At 40.0% G+C, this 18,476-nt stretch overlaps 1 protein-coding gene across 2 annotated transcripts in view; it reads right to left on the bottom strand.

Annotated features, from left to right (window-relative positions):
• Nucleotides 1-4,632: 4,632 nt before the first annotated feature.
• The window catches only part of TMEM131L (transmembrane 131 like), a 79,456-nt gene continuing 65,612 nt past the window's right edge, over nt 4,633-18,476 (bottom strand). Inside the window, exons 26-35 of one of the 2 annotated variants that reach the window (XM_071556128.1) lie at nt 17,774-17,928; nt 16,343-16,467; nt 14,658-14,815; nt 13,610-13,795; nt 12,485-12,563; nt 11,401-11,486; nt 10,099-10,219; nt 7,505-7,593; nt 6,524-6,666; nt 4,633-5,045 (exon numbers count right to left, since the gene is read on the bottom strand). In XM_071556128.1, coding sequence (XP_071412229.1) covers nt 4,767-5,045; nt 6,524-6,666; nt 7,505-7,593; nt 10,099-10,219; nt 11,401-11,486; nt 12,485-12,563; nt 13,610-13,795; nt 14,658-14,815; nt 16,343-16,467; nt 17,774-17,928 — 1,421 coding nt within the window. In that variant the 3' untranslated portion in view covers nt 4,633-4,766. The remainder of the gene's footprint in view (nt 5,046-6,523; nt 6,667-7,504; nt 7,594-10,098; nt 10,220-11,400; nt 11,487-12,484; nt 12,564-13,609; nt 13,796-14,657; nt 14,816-16,342; nt 16,468-17,773; nt 17,929-18,476) is intronic. The other variant, XM_071556129.1, reaches the window with a different exon arrangement.

Genomic DNA, 18,476 nt, shown 5'->3' with positions numbered 1-18,476 from the left:
TGAGATCCCAGGGCCTCAGTTCCAACACCACCTGTAAGGACTGGGACAACAAATCTTCCCCTTGCTCTGCTCTGTCACTTGCCCATGATGAGGCAGAGCAGAGCTCATTGTCTCCCACTCTTCCACACTGCTCAGCTTGCAGAGCCTCATCCAGTGCAGGACTGGGCAACTGCTCCAACCAATATGCTGGACCTCCTCCAGCTGAGACACTAAGCTCTGCCAGCCTGTTGGAAAGGCAGGGCAATTGTCACATTGCCACTGAGACAGAGTAGGGCTGCGTCAGCACAGCAATCCTGGAGAGACAGGGAGCCTTCAGCCCACCCAGGGGTGTTGCAGAAGAGGACACGGTTTTCACCACAGAGTGGTCAAACAGACTAACAGGATGGAGCAAAGGTAGAAGTGAAATACACTCATGGTGACAGGGAGATACCTCTGTGCACCTGATCTGCAAATTGCTGAAAGCAAAGCATGTATGTGGAAAGCACAAAAGCAGATGGAGATGACTCATTAACTCAGAAAAACATATAACGGGTTTTTCCTGAGGGTGAAAGCAGTGTCCAACCTACCACTGTAAAGATCAGCCAGGAGCTCACCTGGAAGGATGGCAGTGGTGGCTCTGCAGGAATCTGAGGTGCTGCGAAGGCCACTTCCCAGGTGTCACTGAGGCTTCTCCTGAGGCTGAGAGAAGTTGGGTGATGAAGCTGCCAGCACTGCCAGCCCCAGTACAGGTAGTGACCACCTACCTTGCCTCTTCCTCTTTGTCTCAAGGTAGTTTAACAGCTCTCTTCAATGAACTCATTTGCCCTCTGGCAATCAGATCTCTCAGCTGCCCCAAGAACTTTCAAGCTCATTTCTGCCAGTGCAGAATGAAATTCGGCTAGCTGATCATTGCTCCTGCAAGTGGCTGAACAGTCCTGCATGGCCAGGTCCAGCTGCAGGAGCAATTCACCAACTGCCAACATGCTCATGAGGAACTTGAAAGAGCAAGCAGTAACGGTGTTGAGCCTACCTTTGGGGGACATGTAGGATCCCCCACATGTTTTTAACCTCACAGGTGATATTTGCAGCTCTGTCTAGCCAGTCTGTTGCTCCCAAGGAGTTCAAACCAGGCTCCCAGGCCAGACTGGTAGCAGCCAGGCTGCTGGGCAGTCCAAATGTCTCCCTGCAGAAGCAAGCTCAACACCATACCAGCCCCACTTACCAAGAAACAAGGTCCCAGCAGAGCACTGCCCTCTTCTCCAGGGAAGCTGTAGTAGATGCTCCCCTTCCCACAGCTCTATAGCATAATGTGGAGAGGGGCTTGCTGCAGCATGACAAGGCTAGGGCAGGTGAACAACCCTGCAGTAGATGCTAGCTTTGTCCAAAGGCCATCCCACATAGTACCTACAATCAATGTCGCAAGACTACATAGCATTCACAATGTGATAGAAATCGACACTCAACACTTTGAAGTGCACCCATGGTTCCCCCCCCACCCCATCACCAGCCCTACTGGAGAACTGTGCAAGCTATTTCTCTTTATATTGGTATTTTTGGTCTTCCCTTTGCACTTTAAGCATCTCTTTGGTTAATCAAGAAGAACTTTTCCTCAAGTCTCTAAAAAGAAAAAAATGGTACCAATTTCAGAAAGATCCATGCTGCTATAAAGGACTCCTGGCACAAGCCAAGAAATTAGAAATTACTTTGCTCATGATGATGAGATGGTCTTTAGAGCAACCTCTCCAGTTTCATTCCAGTAGAATTATAATCATTTTGGTACAAAGAAATTTGTAGTAGAATTATTATTTCATCTTCCCCTTCACTGTAGGAGGAATGATTTTTATCCGAGCACAAATCCACCTGCAGTCAAATGGATTGCCAATTAAGGTACAGATATCTCCTGATGGCCAGCAATTATTCCTGGTAACCTTAATGAGCTTACTACATTCCTTAGTTATTGTTATGAAAAGTTATATGAAATACTTTGCCTAATACTACATAGCTTCCAGGGGATTGCTTCTTGATCTGTTCTGGTTTGATTAAAGGGAATGATTGTTTACTTTCTTAGAAGCATTTCTCAAACTATTTGCAGCGTTATTTCCCTTGTCTTTTGCAGGCACTTTTAACAACTCTGACCAAATTTTTCACAGAGGTCTTCTTTTCCAAATATTTCTGTCTGGTTCTGCTCTCTCTGAACTCTCCAGTGCATTCACTTGGCTTATTGCATAGTTTTCTTCTCGTTTCCAGTGATATATTTTGTCTGAAACATATGCTTTACTTACAACAGGGACTTGGTGCCTATCAGAACTGAGTGGGGTTTTGTTGTTACAGTTTGTTCCAGATATAGGGAATGCACCTCCTTAGACTGGAACTTAAGGAAAAGCTTCACTTCAGTGCACAGAAAATAAGGAACTCCTTGAAACATTTAACATAATTAACAGAATAAACTGAGTAAGCCAAGTAAGCACAGCTTTCCATGTCCTCTCTTCTTTCCTGTGCCTTTGTACATCCAAAATCAATGAGCATGCTATACACAGCAAGCAACATTATCCAGGGAATAAAAAACTTCACTGCATTTCAAACCAAAGGCTCACTTTTTTCTTTTAATCTGTATTTATTGTGTTTATACTCCCACTATATTCCTCCTGAAGTCTCCTGCCATAGGCAAGAGATGCACAGAAATCATGTCAGTTGTTATGACTACTTCTCATGGCTTAGTACCAATTTCAGGAGCATCAAAGTTCATATGAACACGTGAACTTTCCCTCAGAATCACACGCAATTACGAATGAACTCCAGAGTCAAACAGATTCCTGCCCAGCACGACACATCATGGAAAGCAGTTGAAGATTCCAGGCACTAGATCGTGGTCAAGCAATTAAAACACCACAGTCTGGAGAAGCATTCAGTGATGATCCCATTTTACTGACATCAGAACCAAAGGAAGGCTTAGGAGCACCTTCTACATGAGCAATTAGAGCAGGTAAATGCAGCAGCTTTTGAGTATCCCAACTAGACATTACGTCCTCCTGGGGCTAACCCAAACACACATGAAAGTGTAGCAGGCAGGATATCTTTCAACAAAGCCTTCTTTGCACGAACTGCTGATTCACTGAAACAAACTTTTTGCAGAAATGTGCAGTTTCTCCTGAAATATTTCAAGCTCTGGGATGGCACTTCTGGATGAAACCAGCAAGTTACAAGAGCTGGTCCAATAGCTCAGCAATGTGGTAAGACTGGCAAGGTCAGAATTTAGGTCTGGGAGCTCAGATTACTGAGTAGCCTTGCATGCAGGCTCTCAGCTATTTTGCAGTGCCTTTTCTGCTCTGCCTTTGAATAAAAAGAAAGGCAAAAGCATCAATCCCTTACTGTCAAAACAGAGCTCTTGTCTTCCAGTTACTCTGTGTTCAAAGGGCAAGAAGAAAACAAACAGCAAACAGTAAGGAACTTGTTCAAGCATGCAGAATCCTCAAAATGGTGACTGGACCCTGGTGGTCTGTAGTCTGACTTCCCATGAGGAGCAGGACCGCCACAGACTACAGTAGGTCACATGTGGCTTTGTTCAGCCATGTCACGAACATCAAGACGAGAGATCTGTCCACCTGTTAGAGCAATCTGTTCCCCTGTACCACCCTTGAAGGAGAAGTCATTATTCCTCATGGCCAACTTGAACCTCCCACGCGGCAACCTGTGAGCACTGCCACTTGCTGTAACACCTGTAGCCATGACACAGGATTTGGTTCTGACATCATTATGGCTCTTCCTAAAGCAGCTATACAAGGCTACTACTGGATTCACCTTCACTCTCTCTTCAGGCTTAACAAGTCCCCTTGTGCCAAGGACATCTCTGAATCTAAGAGATGCCTTCCCCTCCTTTTGACACCCAGACACAATCTGCCATGCCAGAAGAAAAGGCTCTACAGGAAGGGTAAGCAGAGAGAGCTTCCATGATAGATTTAGATTTGGCATGGGTGCAGCATTTCCTCAGTTGCCTTTCCCACTACAGAGATTCAGTCTCCTAACACGAGCCAACACACTGCCATTCTGTTTTGGAGAGTGGTGTGAACTCTGCTCTCAAAGAAACATTTGTTTCAGTTAAAGATTTGGCATTTTAAATAAGTGCAATTAAATGCACTGAAAATGCTATTTCAACATGAAGGCTAAAAATATAAACACAAAATGCCAGGAGTCACAAGAAAAGTTCCTGGAAGAAATGCCCTCTCACCCACACTGCACAAGCATAATATGGTCCAAGTGACAGCTTGCATTTTGAAGCCAGATAAACAAGCCACAATTCAGCCTTTTTTCTACTGCCAGAAATTTACATCCACAAACAACTATATCAGCACTAGAAGTGGCACCATTTGGAATTCTCTGATCTGCATTAACAGGTAGGTCCTCAGTGCTACTGTTTGGTACAGATACGATTACTTATGGTTGTAATTTTCTAGCTAAAAATGCTAACCACTCCTAGTTTATCCACAGAATGCAAACTTCAGAAGAAACAAGTGCATACAGGTTAATGGATGTTTTTAAGAACTGATACTGTCCTTATCCATGAAAAAAATTGGAATTTTAAATTGATGGCCTTCACCTGACAATAACAGTGTCCTGAATATGCTGTGCTTTTTAAAATGCACTGAATGCTCAGACTTCAGTAAAAAAAATTTATTTTCAATATAAAAGTGCCAAAATATTCACCAACATTGTAATCTATTCAGCAACCAGCTTACTCTAGTAATCAAAATTGCAAGCATCTTTATTCACATTTTGAAATCAAATTCCTTTCACACATTTCCACAATAACCCGAGTCCCTCGAAAGAGGGAAATTTGCATTTCGATTGGCTGCTGTAGTCCATATGTCCAAGTTCATGTAGGCACGGAAAGGGTTAAACCTCGGATAGTATTCCTGCTTACACATAACTGCCTGGTTCTCCACATGGGTTGAATGCTGAGTTGTGGCACTGACGGGGCAGCAGCTTTCATAAACATCACTCTGAGGTGCCCAGATGGAACCAAAAAGTCCAGACATTGGAGACAAGCTTCGGGTGCTTGAGAGGTAGGGCTGCAGAGCAAGATAAAACCATCATGGGAAACTGCAAAATGGACCATTTGCCAAAGAAAACATGGAAACATGGTACTAAATGGGAGGAAGCAGAAACACAGAAGTAGAAAATCGCACAGGAGTTGACAAAGAAATATGGCTGCCGAAAATACTACAGCAGAATGTGTGTGTGTCTGTGTGTGTCTGTGTAAGGCCCTTTGCTGAATGAAGCCATATGCGCTCCTCCCTGCACAGCACAGATATTACTATAACAAGAATACAATATTCACTTCTGGTCAGCCTGTTAAGGAGAACAATGGAGAAACAGAAGATGTGCAAAGAGCACCACGCATGCTCTAAGAGTTAAAATTAGAAGAGAAGGATGCCCAAAAATGACAAGAAAAAGGTTCAAGTATATGTCAGACCAGAAAGACTATGCATACCAGGAGCAGAAAGGGATATTTAGTATGAAAAAGAGACTATTAATTGGGAGCTAGGGAATTTAGTCTGAAAATTTCAAAAGCTTAAAAAGAACATTCTAGAGGGCAAGATGTGTTAGTCTGCAAGGAAGTCTCTCAGTGAAGGTCATGGAAGTCTTGGGACTTTTAAAACCGAATGAAACACTGAAATGTATTGTGGAGAAAAGCTCACTAGGGAAATGAACTGAATTATCTAATGTATTTTCCAATCTCTACCTTCTGTGTTTCCTGGCATTCCTGAATAAAATATGAAATAAAGCCATGTTTATTTTAGGAAGACGTCTTCTACCAGTTTTGCCACTTTTTAACACAGAAGAATTTTCACTTCTACAGTTGAAAATATTTCTTGCTTTATTTGGTTGGTTTTATATAAAATAAACCTACTGTCAATGAAAAAATCAGAATTGTACAGAAGAGGATCTTGAAATATGAGCCGAGGAGAAGGTGGTTACAATTAAAGACCACCTTGAACTGAAGTCACTACACTGCGCTATGGGATGACATAAACATGGCTAGTATGGAGTTAAACAGGTCAAAGTCAGCATTCAGAAAGCTGCACAAATCCAGCTTAAATCACTCGGATTTCCTAGCAGAAAAAAACCCTGTCAAAATCACTGAGAGCAGCTGTCCATTCAGCTCTAGAATTTCCAAATCTCTTGGGGTTTTGCTGTCAGCACTTTTTGTGTTTTACCCTCAACTGGAAAAGCTGATTTTGATAGGAAAAAGTCTCAGTAGACTACATAAGTATAAATGTTTTTCCATATGTAAGATGATTTTAGTCAATTTTCAGGCAAAAGGATCTGTCTTAAAATTTCTCAGACAAGGTCAGACAAGGTTTGTCATCCTTGACAAATGGCTGGGAAAAACCCAGACTGCCAATGTCTGAATTAAATACATACATCAAGTGACTTAAAAGATTCATGAAAAGCATGCAAGCAACAGGTATAAGAAAAACAGGAATGCACAAGGAAGGCTTTGAAGAAGCAGGTGAAGGCAGTGCCTCACAGTGACAATACTCACTGTGGAGTTGACATAACTGGCAGGCTCCCAGGCAGGTGGCATGTTGGGATGAGCATTCCAGGTAGAGGGACAGTTCTGGTCAATGAAAGCTGTATTCTGCACTGCTGCAGTACCTGGGAAGCCACTGGGGTAGTTCATGTTTTCTGTAGTTTATAAAAATAGGAAGACAAATTAAGGCTTTTGCAATATGAACACTACTAAAATTTCTGTGAAGGAATGTTAAATCTTGTGGAGAGTGAGCCAGACTGGAACTGACTTAATCCTTCAGTGACTTCAGGCAGCTTCAGGGTAGCACAGCAGTGAAGCCTATCAATTTCTGTCAACAGGACTACCTCTCTGTATTAGGGAGCTACTAACAAAATGTTATCAGGACAGGATAAAGAGTTGGCAATCCCTCCGCTGGAGAACAGGATCTCTATTAGCCACAGAACATGCACGGCAGAGCCTACCCAGGCCTCACTGCCAACATGTCTCAGCTCTGAGCACCTGAGGGATCACTGTGCTGCCTGCGATATTGTAGTCTGACCTTCATTGCTTAGACGGGTAATGCTAAAGAATTCTAGATTGCTGCCAGTGTGCTACCCAAGCCAAGAAACTCTAGCCTAGGAAGGTAACTGGTCACAAGAGGCCTTGTGTTTCACACTTTGGAAGGCAGTAGCCTGCCTGAAGGAAACAAAGAAAATTGTGCAAAAAAATCTGTGTAATACTGCAGTCACAAGCATTTCTCTCTATTCCCTTCGACAGTCCTGCATACCAACTTTTCAGGCTTAGTAACTCCATAAGAAGACCAGTCTTCTCATCCACCACATGCAGACATTGTTTATTTCTCTGACACAGCACTCAAGTCAGCTGGAAAACGTAAAGCCCACTTAAGCAATGAATGCCCATATGTGTACAGACAAGCTCAGCCTTTTGTTCTATAAAAGGTGAGAGGAAAATAACCATGCTCTGTGATAATTCATGTATTTTCTTTCATCTTACCTTCTGGGAAAGCACCATATTCATTCAACTCTAGTGGACAATACATGTTGGAAAACTGGCTATCACAAGCTGCATTCCAGTCGATGAAGCTGTCCCAAGCACAAGAAAAATCTGCTGTCAGAAACAATTTGCAGAACCTCTGAAAATTATTTAGAAATATTTATTTAATGTAAAGCTGTTAGATGTAAAATGCCTGTAACTGATCTTGAGGCTTTTCACATTCCACTTGTCTATTTTGCCAGTATCTACTCTGTGCCACTACATAATCACAGTGATTCTCTGAGTTGTTTTTCCTCTGGGAGAATGAACAACTTGTAGTGACAGCTACCAGAGTCTTGCTATGCCCGAGTTCAACTTCTTCCTCTGTAAAAAGGAAATTTTATTTCATTCCCATAATCATGGATAATGGGATTTGAGGTAAAGAAAATGTAACATATTCTCAAGCATTTGAAAGTTTGAGAATAGCAATTAAAATGGAGATTTCTATTTTCCTCACCACACATGCTAAAGTCCTGTCAATATGTTCCCTAAACTACATGTTAATTTGTAGGAATCATAGGTCTTTTAATTAAAATAATTCCAGAATTTCAAGTAGATTTTTCAAGAGAAATTCCTGAAGACATGTCAGTAGTGCAGAAAGTCTGAAATAGTCCAAGTCTGCATCCAGTCTCGACAATGTAGACATATACAAGGATTACATGTGAAACTGCACTAATTCAGTTTTACTATTTTACTATTCAGCCAAGAAGCTATCATAAGCTATCACTACTAAATACCGATAAACAATTTACATGTATTTTTGCACATGAAGTCCAAATCGAGATGGGTATATGAAAGCTTAGCTACTTAATACGGAGTTGCCGCCAATCCCCACATATTTCATTTGACTTAAGAGTCAGACAGACCACTGGCCATGGCTCCCAAACAACAGGACTGCAGTCTGTTGACATGACAGAATTGAGGTTAGCTGTCTGGCTGGGATCCCAAAACCATCACTGAGGGATTTTTGCATTACTATGGTGTCACCGAATCAGAGAATCAGTCAGGTGACCACAGTGGGTCATCTGGTCCAACCTCCCTGCTCAAGAAGGGTCATCCCAGAGCACATGGCACAGAATTGCATCCAGACTATTCTTGAATATCTCCTGCAAAGGAGACTCTATGACCTCTGGCCACTCTGTTCCTGCACAGTAAAGTTCTTCCTCATGTTCAGGTGGAACTTCCTGAGCATCAGTTTCTGCCCATTGCCTCTTGTTCTGTGGGTCAGCACCAGCAAGAAGAGCCTAGATCCATTCTCTTGGCACCCTCTGTTCAGATACTTACAGATGTTGATGAGGTTCCCTCTCAGTTGCCTCTTTTCAAGGCTGAACAGGCCCAGCTACCTCAGCCTTTCATCATAAGAGAGATGGTTCAGTCCCTTGACCAGCTTAGTAGCTCCCTGCTGGACCTGCTCCAGGAGTTCCATGTCTCTCTTGTACTAAAGAGACTGGACACAGCACTCCATATATGGCCCCACCAGGGCTGAGTAGAGGGGTGGGATCACCTCCCTCGACCTGCTGGCAATGCTCTTTCTAAGGCATCCCAGGCTACCATTGGCCTTCTTGGCCACAAGGTCACACTGTTGGCTCATAGACAGCTTGTGATCTGCCAGGACCCCCAGGTCCTTCTGTCATTTTGGATGACAGAGTACTGTTGGAATTTTATATGGTATTTCACCTAAAAAGCAAGCCATATGCTGAACTGCCTATGTAAATTAGTGCTGTAGCCTTAAGAACTAATTAATGAAATCAGAAATGGCTGCTGCCGACTTTCTCAGCAGATGTGCATGGTCAGCCAATTATGAAGGGCTTTGTAATATAAACAACATTGTTAGCCAATAATCGGTGCCAAAGTGTCATCACCCTGCGGAAGGTTACAGTCTTAAAGATGTATATAAGTGTGTGTGTGTATGAATAAAGGAGCCTGTTGCTGCTAACTTCTGTGAAGTCGTCTCTCAGGTCCAAAAACCTGCCTCCCACGGTTACAGGTACGACTTGAAGAACCAGCCATATTTCACTGCCATTTGGTGGCAGAGTATTTCTGCTAATTAGTTTGTGGTGCATCTTTCATTAGTAAAATTTGGTTTGTGAGCAGTGTAAAATACAAGACTTAATTAAGTTCATTACTACAGGAAGATCAACCCAAATATACACAGAGTTTGAAACATAACAATTGTATCCCTAAACCACCTTCAAAACAGGAATATTTATCTTTTTATAGCAATGTCTGGTCATGCCATTTAACATAAGTACACACTACATAACACACCGTGTGATATACAGAAGATATGTATTAACAGGAGGGCAACAAATTTAAAAGCTAGGCCCTCTGCCTGACCATACAAAAGAAGTGAAAGGAAAGTCTATATATGAACAGCAGTGAATTTGTATTAGTAAAATTAAACGATTTACTAATGGAAGAGCATTGACAAACAGAACTAAGACTGAAGTGCCAGCAAATTTGCCTTACAAATATTGTAAGTCAACAACAATTCTCTGCATCACAGAATCCTGAATAAAGCATTACTCATACTTTTTACATAAAATGTAACTTGCCTGTTGTGGACAGAGGGGGTTTCTTGGATCATGCAAGGTATGTTATTCTCAAGGTTGTAGTTTAAACTGTTTGTCATGCAGACTGGCTGGGCAGGCCACAAGTCTCCTGTTGGGTAGAGACCTAAAAAAGGAAAGGGGAATGAAATGCAGAGCCACAGGAAGGAGACTGCAACTGTCACAATGACATTTTATTCTCAGATCCACAATAAGGACTGTATGCTAGAAAAAAAACCCCAGAGTTAATAACCTATCTACTGGGGTTTTTTGGTGACAAATGTCCATCTTCAAACAAATCTCAAAATTTCTATTTTTTTATAAAAAGATATATATAAGGACTTGAACTGAGAAATTTGAATTCAACAAAACAGGGCAAATACAGCAGGAACAAAGTCAGGTTTTTAGTAGACTGAATCAAACAATCTGTGAACTCAATACTGCTGTATTTAGCCCCTAGGGCACATATTCATTGTGCTCCTCTTTATGGACTGAATGCCCTCACTGCCCACAGTTAACTTGGTTCCTATCAACCCTGCAAGAACTGGCAGCTGGAGAAAGTTAAAAATCCAAATTAGCAATTTCCATGAGAAAATGGTGATAAAGTTGGCTGTATTTCATTATTTCACGTGACATGTATTAATACTGCTACCATGGAAAAAGTTTAATCAGCATTTATATCCTATAGACACAAGTTAAACCTACAGCAGAAGGGACAGTCATGGGCTGGCAGTGCTGCTGCCAAAAGATCCATGTTTTCAAACTCGTAAGCAGTTTTCAAACTCCACTTCACCATGTAGCACGATGCTTTCATGAATCCCACTCAAAAAACTAGTATTACTTCCCTTTAAAAAACGAACAATGAAAACTCAAGAGTATTAACAGCTCAACCCAACCTCGCTCTTTATTGCTTTCAAAGAGAGCAAGTCACAACTGTGGAAATTTAAGAGAGAAAAATGGTCATGTTTGATTTGAGTCATGTTTGAGCTTCACTAGTGCTCTTGATCTCCTAACTGTATGGCTTTTGAACAAAAATCTGTGCAGAGCAAGAGGATGAAAAAAGAAAGAATATCTAGAACATGACTTGAAAGCTAAAAGCTGTCTTCACACGGAGCAGAGGCAGCAAAAATCATCATGGTTATAAGTAAAAATTATCAAGGTTACAAGCCTTCATTTGTCAACTTTGTGCCTAACTTGTTTACAAGTTCTAATAACAATGGGTCTATCAAGTTGCTGTATACAAATCAGCAACATCACTGAAAATGTATGACAAAATGTGGAAAACGAGCTTCGGTTTTTAATACTGACCTTTATTTTTGTCAGGATCTGCAGCTATGTCAGTGAAATTGGGACATAAGGTTTCAGGATACTGGGGGATGCTGTTCATGTCTCTGCTGAATGAGAAAAAAAATTAATTTCTTAAGTGTAGACACTGTTTTCTTTCATAAACCAAAGAATTTAAAAGGAAATATACACAGAAGTAAAAAATATTCTAATGAACATCATGATTGCTATTGCTTTCCCACTGTCCTGATTATTATTTTCAAATGACCAGTGTGCAATTTAATTTTTAAGGGTTTTTTCCAATTAAAAGCCAGCTACTTATCTCACATGCAAAATGAATAAATTCATACACCTTAATTATTCCACTTTTATTATTCAAGTATCAACCTATTGGAAATTAATTCAACAGCTCTAAAACTAGAAAACAAGCTATAGTTCATGAAGATCAGTAGGACCTCTCATAATGTTTCAACAACTTTCAGGCAAGGTTACTTTTACATTCATGATGACACATAGACACACATGACCATCAACTTGATATTCATCAAAACCCATCAAAGAAACTAGCAAAAGGAATGGAAAGGAAACATTTTCCAGCACCAGAATCCCAAAGGAAAAGATTAAATTATTTCTGAAAACAGAGAGTGATGAATGAGAAGTGATTTTACCTCTACTATAGTAAAGAGGTAGAATGGAATTTGGGGGAGGGAAGAATCAACTTTCATGCTGTATATCCTAGGGGAACATTATTTCCATTAAAAGAATAGCATCAACTTGAAAGTCTCCCACCTTTTTTCAAAAACCATTACTACTTTAATATAACTAAATGGAAATGTAGTTACGTTGCTACGATGTGGAAGAAATGAGAGGGAAAAACTAATTTCCATTTATCTTCCACTTGGAATCATATACTGTATTTATGCAACATAATCAATTTTGCCTGTATCTTTTCATTGACTGAAGAAGATTCTTCATCTTCCAACTAGTAAGTATAATCAGATGATAATAAAAAATGACAACAGGTAGGTATAATTCACCGAAGTGAGACAAGATTTCAAGTTGGTGGTGTTTCTTTAATGTGTTATAGGTGTAGATTCAAATTTTTTACCTGGTATTGCAGATGTTATGAGACAGATTTAAAGTGATAGGAGTTTCAGATGGAAAATCATTTTGTGAAATATTCTCTCCTAAAGAAAAGAATGACTGTGAAAATCATAGATCCTAAAAAAAGAAGTATGCACAGAATATACATACACACAAGTAGAATCATCAATGGTGTTAATTAAGTTTTCTCTCAGACTGGATTATCGCTAACTGCATTAATTTCAAACCATGCTACCCTAAGTCCATATGGTCTTAGAATGTGTTTTATGACTTAGAAGTGAATACCATACTCTTAATGGAGAAGATCCTTGTTAATACCACATGAATTTTGAATTCCTCATGACTTATTTTCCTCTTTTTTTAAGAGGCATTATAATTTGAACATATACACACAATTTGTTATCTTTTAGATCTCAGGTTCAGCTATGTCACATACTTTAGTAATGTAGAGTTTTATACATACATAAATACACGTGTAAGTTCCTGCATATCTTTAAATTATTCAAACCATAGTTTTTCAGGTACTCAAAGGTGGCTTTGCTTGTGTCACTTCAGCACTTTAAAATTTATTTCTACTGCCACATCAATCTGGGTAATTACAGCAGTGACAGGGTTTAGGCTTTTAACTATTTTAATGATATTCAGGCATTCAAAAATCACAGTAATGAACCACAGCTCCCATTTCTCATACTAGTCAACTGGCACAGGTCTCCTGGCTACTTATGCCTTGAATACATCTATCCATTCCCCACACCCTCAGATCTGAAATGCTCTCACACATTCTTCATTTGTGCATTTCTTAAATAGCTATGACATTTTAAAAAGAATAATGTGATGAAAAATTCAAAGGCAGAAATTGCTTTGGCTAGCGACACTCAGCTCTCTCATCTTTCCATGAAAACTAATTATGCAGATTCTTTAGTGAGGATCCTGACAGGTCATCTTCACCTCCACAAAACTTGTGGTACTTCTTGTAGAGTACAAAGCTCTTTAAATCTCTCCCTGTGTTTGTGAGAGGTCTCCCGTAAATTTCAAGTTACATGCCCCAAGCCACAGTAGCCCTTTCCATTCAGAAGGAAGGCTAAAACTTGGCCTGCCACTGTGAAGAGAGACTATTTGCAAAACTTACTGGATGGAAGAAAATGCCTGGCAGTAATCATTGGCTTTTTATCTCCGTCTGAACTGCTGGTACTGCTCCAACTACCCCAGCTCCCACGACTGGCACGGACACTTCCTGATGAACTTCCACAATCTGAGCTTGAATCAGAACAAAACTTCTCCAAACACTTCTTTTTGGATCGCTGATAAAAGTTTTCTAAAGAAGTTGAAAAAAAAAAGCCCAATCAAAAAACCAACACAATATTTAAGAAAGTCTGCTCAGTGAAGTCATCTGAAACATGAATTAATATGGATTCTCCGAATTTATTGACAATAAGAGAGAAAATAATATTTACCAATAGCCTTAGTAAATACACCAGCCCCTACTACCACAAGGAACTCATGACCTACACAACATTCCAGTAAGATACCCCAGTAAAATGAATGTAAGGGACGATAAAGTGCAGCTACATGCAATAGGTTGAAAGAGGAAGCACATACTGTCCTTTGAAATATACAGTTAGTACTTTAAACATGGAACATACCCTGGCTGTAGGAACCTGCACACTAAGAGCAATGAAAAAATGTTGCAAGTAAGGAATTCATAAGTGATAGATTCTCCTTTCATACTATCTCATCAAAGAGGCACACGACAATTCTGTACACATTGATATCTTTTTTCAGGTCTCCTCTTCCCAAAAGTCAGGAAAAACAGGTGATTAAAATCTCAGTGGAAAGGCAGGAAGCAAGTACCTGCCTGTTGTAAAACTGTCCTTTGCAATACAGTCAATACTAGCATTCATTTGAACACACAAGCAGACAGCCAGTCCTACACTAAGAACTGATGGACTATGGGTTCAGAGTGACTCATTTTCTGATTTATACCACCAACCAACCCCATGGAGAAAGCATGCAAGAGCCCTTCAGAAGCGAGCAGGTATTATTTCAGGCACTGTCATATTCCCATTGGGGTTCAAAAGCAAGAAAAGGACAGGTCTCTCAAGCAAGGAATACAGGTCTACTGCAACAAAATCCATATTGTGTTTCTTTCTCCATTTAACACAATGAAGATTGCATACCTGTTTCTCCCTGTATAGACAAAGTCCCAGCTTTTTGGTCTGCTTTACAATTCTCCCCGTTACTCTGAGGACACCAGGCTCTTATTCCAATATTCGCTCTCAGATCCGGCCTTTCAAATTCACTGCACATATGCTTCAATTCACTCTGCTCAGGGACCCTAGTACAACCACACCCAAAGAAATATGTTTGCATTTTACATCTGCATTCTTCCTCTTTAGGCATTAAACATTTCAACTCACACGGCTATCGAGGCAGGATGCAGGGGAAGGAATAGGTTTGGGAGTCTTATTCCCCAGCTTTACAGAAACCCAAAAAACCTTACTCAAAATGCAATATCCCATCACACAGATGACTACTTCTCCAGGGGAGAGGCAAAACAACATCTGTATGTTTAACTCCATTCTCTAATGCACTTGCAGAAGGCAATCAGATGTTACAACGATAAGCACAGTCTAGTGCTGTACAAAGATCCAAATACATGGAAAAATGTGCCCTGTGTTCATTTCACTGGCATAATTATAACTAGAATAAAATTACAATCTGAAGCAATCTTCAATTTTTGCTAGTAAAAGTGAAATGAAGTATCTGCATTCAATATAATAATCAGAGAGTATTAAGGGAAAATGAATAAAAGCCAGCTGTCAAATTTGTACCAGAAAGGTAATGGATCCATCTTAACTCAGAAAGTAGCAATGGATGAATTGGTTTGAGGAACAGACACTAAACTTCAGTATTTTACTTCTGGGAGTTTATCCATCCTACTTGTTAAGGTGTGCATCCAGCAAAGATTTACACATGTGCTGACTTCCCACAATGATTAGTAATTTGTGCATAATGAGTTATAACAGCCCCTTCAGATTTACAATCTCATTGTTAAGTCCACTGACCTCAATAGGACCACTTGCAATAAAAATTAAGTCTGTGAAGACTTTGTAGGATTGTGACCTTAATTCAAAGGGCTGGGGGAGGGGAAGGAGGAGGATTTTCTCTTCAGAAATGTTTCTATGCTAGCAGCAGTTTGTAAACTAGCGTTATTTAACAATCCAAATAATTTAAATTTAAATCACGTTAAAACAATATTTAAAAGTGATTTACAACTGACCTTAAAATGCATTTAAACAATCCTCAGGGGAGGAAAAAAGTAACTTTCCACAGCGCTCTCAATATTCTTTAGAGCCTAGTGCTGTTCTACTCTTTTTAATCATTACAGTAAAAATGCAAGCTGCTGTCTCCCTTCTACACATTTCTCTTCCAAAATTACTAGAAGAAAACATTCCCCCGTTACTCAATATAGTAGATGATTCTCTTGAAGATGGAGTAATTTCAACAATTTTCTTATCTTTTTTTCACAGAAGAAAATACACAACTGAAATTTCTCCCCATAATACACAACGGAAAGGAAGCTAACCATCCAAACTTCAGAGACAGCACATTCCAGACTCTAACAAGGAGCTACCACAGCTGTGCAGAATGGGGTGCAGCTATATACACACAGATTTTCAAATGGAATTTTTTTTGCTGGTCATTTTTAGTACTGCACATTCTTAAAAATAAAGGGTAAAGCCAGGATTGAAGTGTGTTTATTTAAATAGATAAAACAACCCTGCCCAACGTACTATTCAAAACCTGTGGAAACATTACAGAAACTCTGGATTTCTTCATGATTTGGCAATGTAACATATACCTTGTAGATATATTAATGTTCTTTTTCTTATTTTTTCTAGAAGTTCTATTTCTATTCCAATTCATATTTGGTACATTTCCTTCCTTTTTCTCCTGAGGTTTCTTCTTCCTGTACGTGTCTTCTTGCTAAAGGTAAAAAAAAATGAGCTGAGACAATATATATATTATAAAATGAAGTTGACTCAGTCAATGAACTTCACTGGATTTTTCTAGCTAAACTTCTCTGGACAAAATGACTCAATGCAAAAGCATAGTTACTTCGTGATTTAATGCCTTTCCACAGCACATCATCTTTCCAGCACCACCAATCTGACCGGCCTTTCCAAGACTCTGTCCATCAAGACAGCAACAGATGATGAGAAAGAAATTTCTGAATTCCCAAACTTAGCATTTTCCCCTTCACAGCATCTAGCTCTGACTTCCAGGGAAATAAAAAAATGGAGCGAGAAAAAGTAAAGCAGTCAATAAAATTCCCAATGTGCTAAAAACAAAAAACATCTGCCAGATATATGATCAGTTTGTGTGCAAGTTCAGCAGCAGTAAATCCTCTCTTTCCTCAGCAGCTGAGGGGGCAGGGTAAGGAATTCATTTGAATTACAACTGAGGAAATTATGGAGTAAATTACCATTAAGTCATTTCAAAAAATGCAAGAAACAAACTGAGCATCATCAGACACACATGGAAGAGAGTTTGTAACAACAGTTCCCCAAACCCAACCAGACCTTGTCTTTTCTGACATATTCCCTAAGCATGGTTAGCAATTCCTCCTTATACCTTTTTGCTATGGGATTCCTACCCAGTAGACAGGATACAAACAACATAATCCAAACTCCTGGGTTTACTAATTACCTGATAAAAGTTCTTTTAGTGTTTTATGCTGCCTGCTACAAAGGTACAGTATGATGTGTTTCTCATACTCAGAAACCAGAGGTGAAGAATGATCCTTCTCAGGAACTTTGCAATCTGTCAAGGGGCTTCTGATTGCTGCATTCTCATATGCAAATTTCTTATGCAAAGCCCTGTATCTGGAGATCAGGACTCCAACTGAAGGCTGATATGCCCACAGACCCTCCAGAGAATGTTCCCACATCATCAGTGTGGCTGACAGCTGGTGTTAGGTTCCAGTGTGCATGTGCCTGCTCTGACAGTAACAAAGACAATCTCTGGCTGTGTACAGCTCACGTGACTATACAAGAGCTGTTTTGATTTTTACCCAAAGTGCTCATCATTCTATAAAGCAGCATTAACATGCAATGGCTGTGGCCTGGCACATCTGCATATTTCCTCAGTCATCTGATTTACAGCATTTCAGATCTGTGACTGTATATAATAGTCCCTACACACACATACATACCTGTATGTGCATGCTTATTTAAATAAACAATAAAAAGATAATTCTAAATTTGAAAAGCAGAAAGATCACAATACAAACCTCAGAACAAGTAATCTCCTCTTTTGCACAGCATGGAGGCTCTTCCTTAGTTCCCTTGTTAATCTTTTTCTCTGTGGAAGGCTTTAAGTTGAGCTGCTTTTTTAAAGTCTCGCAGTTTTCTGTTTCATTCCTGAGAGGCATTTGCTGGCTATTCCCTACAATTAAATAGTAACAACAGTTTGCTTGTGAAGAGAATGTGCTCCCAATCATAACCACAATATCTTCTACCTTTCTTTACAAACAGGACTGTGTTGCTTTCCAAAACACCAGGAGACTAATCTCTAGGCTGATGACACTGAAAATTTCAAAATCTAAAGCTAATACTGTATAAAAATTGCAAAAGTAGCTTTGTGTTGGCTCATGCCCATGAGCACACCACTACCAGCACATGCATAAATTACCCAAGTCCTGCTCATCTTATTTGAATTTGAGCTATTTGGGTCTCAATTAGGAGTCTGTAAGGCAGAATCTGAAGCTAGAGCATACTGGGCTAAAAAACCAACCACACAATTAAAAACCTTGCAAGCTGAGCAGGGAGAAGACTTTTCAGGAACGGGTAAATCAAACTAAGGACAGCCTTTACTAGGTACTTTATACCTCTGAAGTGCCCTCTGCATTCACTATAAAGACAAAGGGAAGTCATCCTTTCTTTAGGAAGGGTTCCACATTAAAAATTTCTTTTCTTGAGAGACTTGTGAGGGAG

Source organism: Pithys albifrons, chromosome 5 (genome assembly GCF_047495875.1).
Source record: "Pithys albifrons albifrons isolate INPA30051 chromosome 5, PitAlb_v1, whole genome shotgun sequence".
NCBI classification, from domain to species: Eukaryota; Metazoa; Chordata; class Aves; order Passeriformes; family Thamnophilidae; genus Pithys; species Pithys albifrons.
The sequence above is the reverse complement of the archived record's forward strand: the minus strand, read 5'-3'. Positions and strand labels throughout refer to the sequence as shown.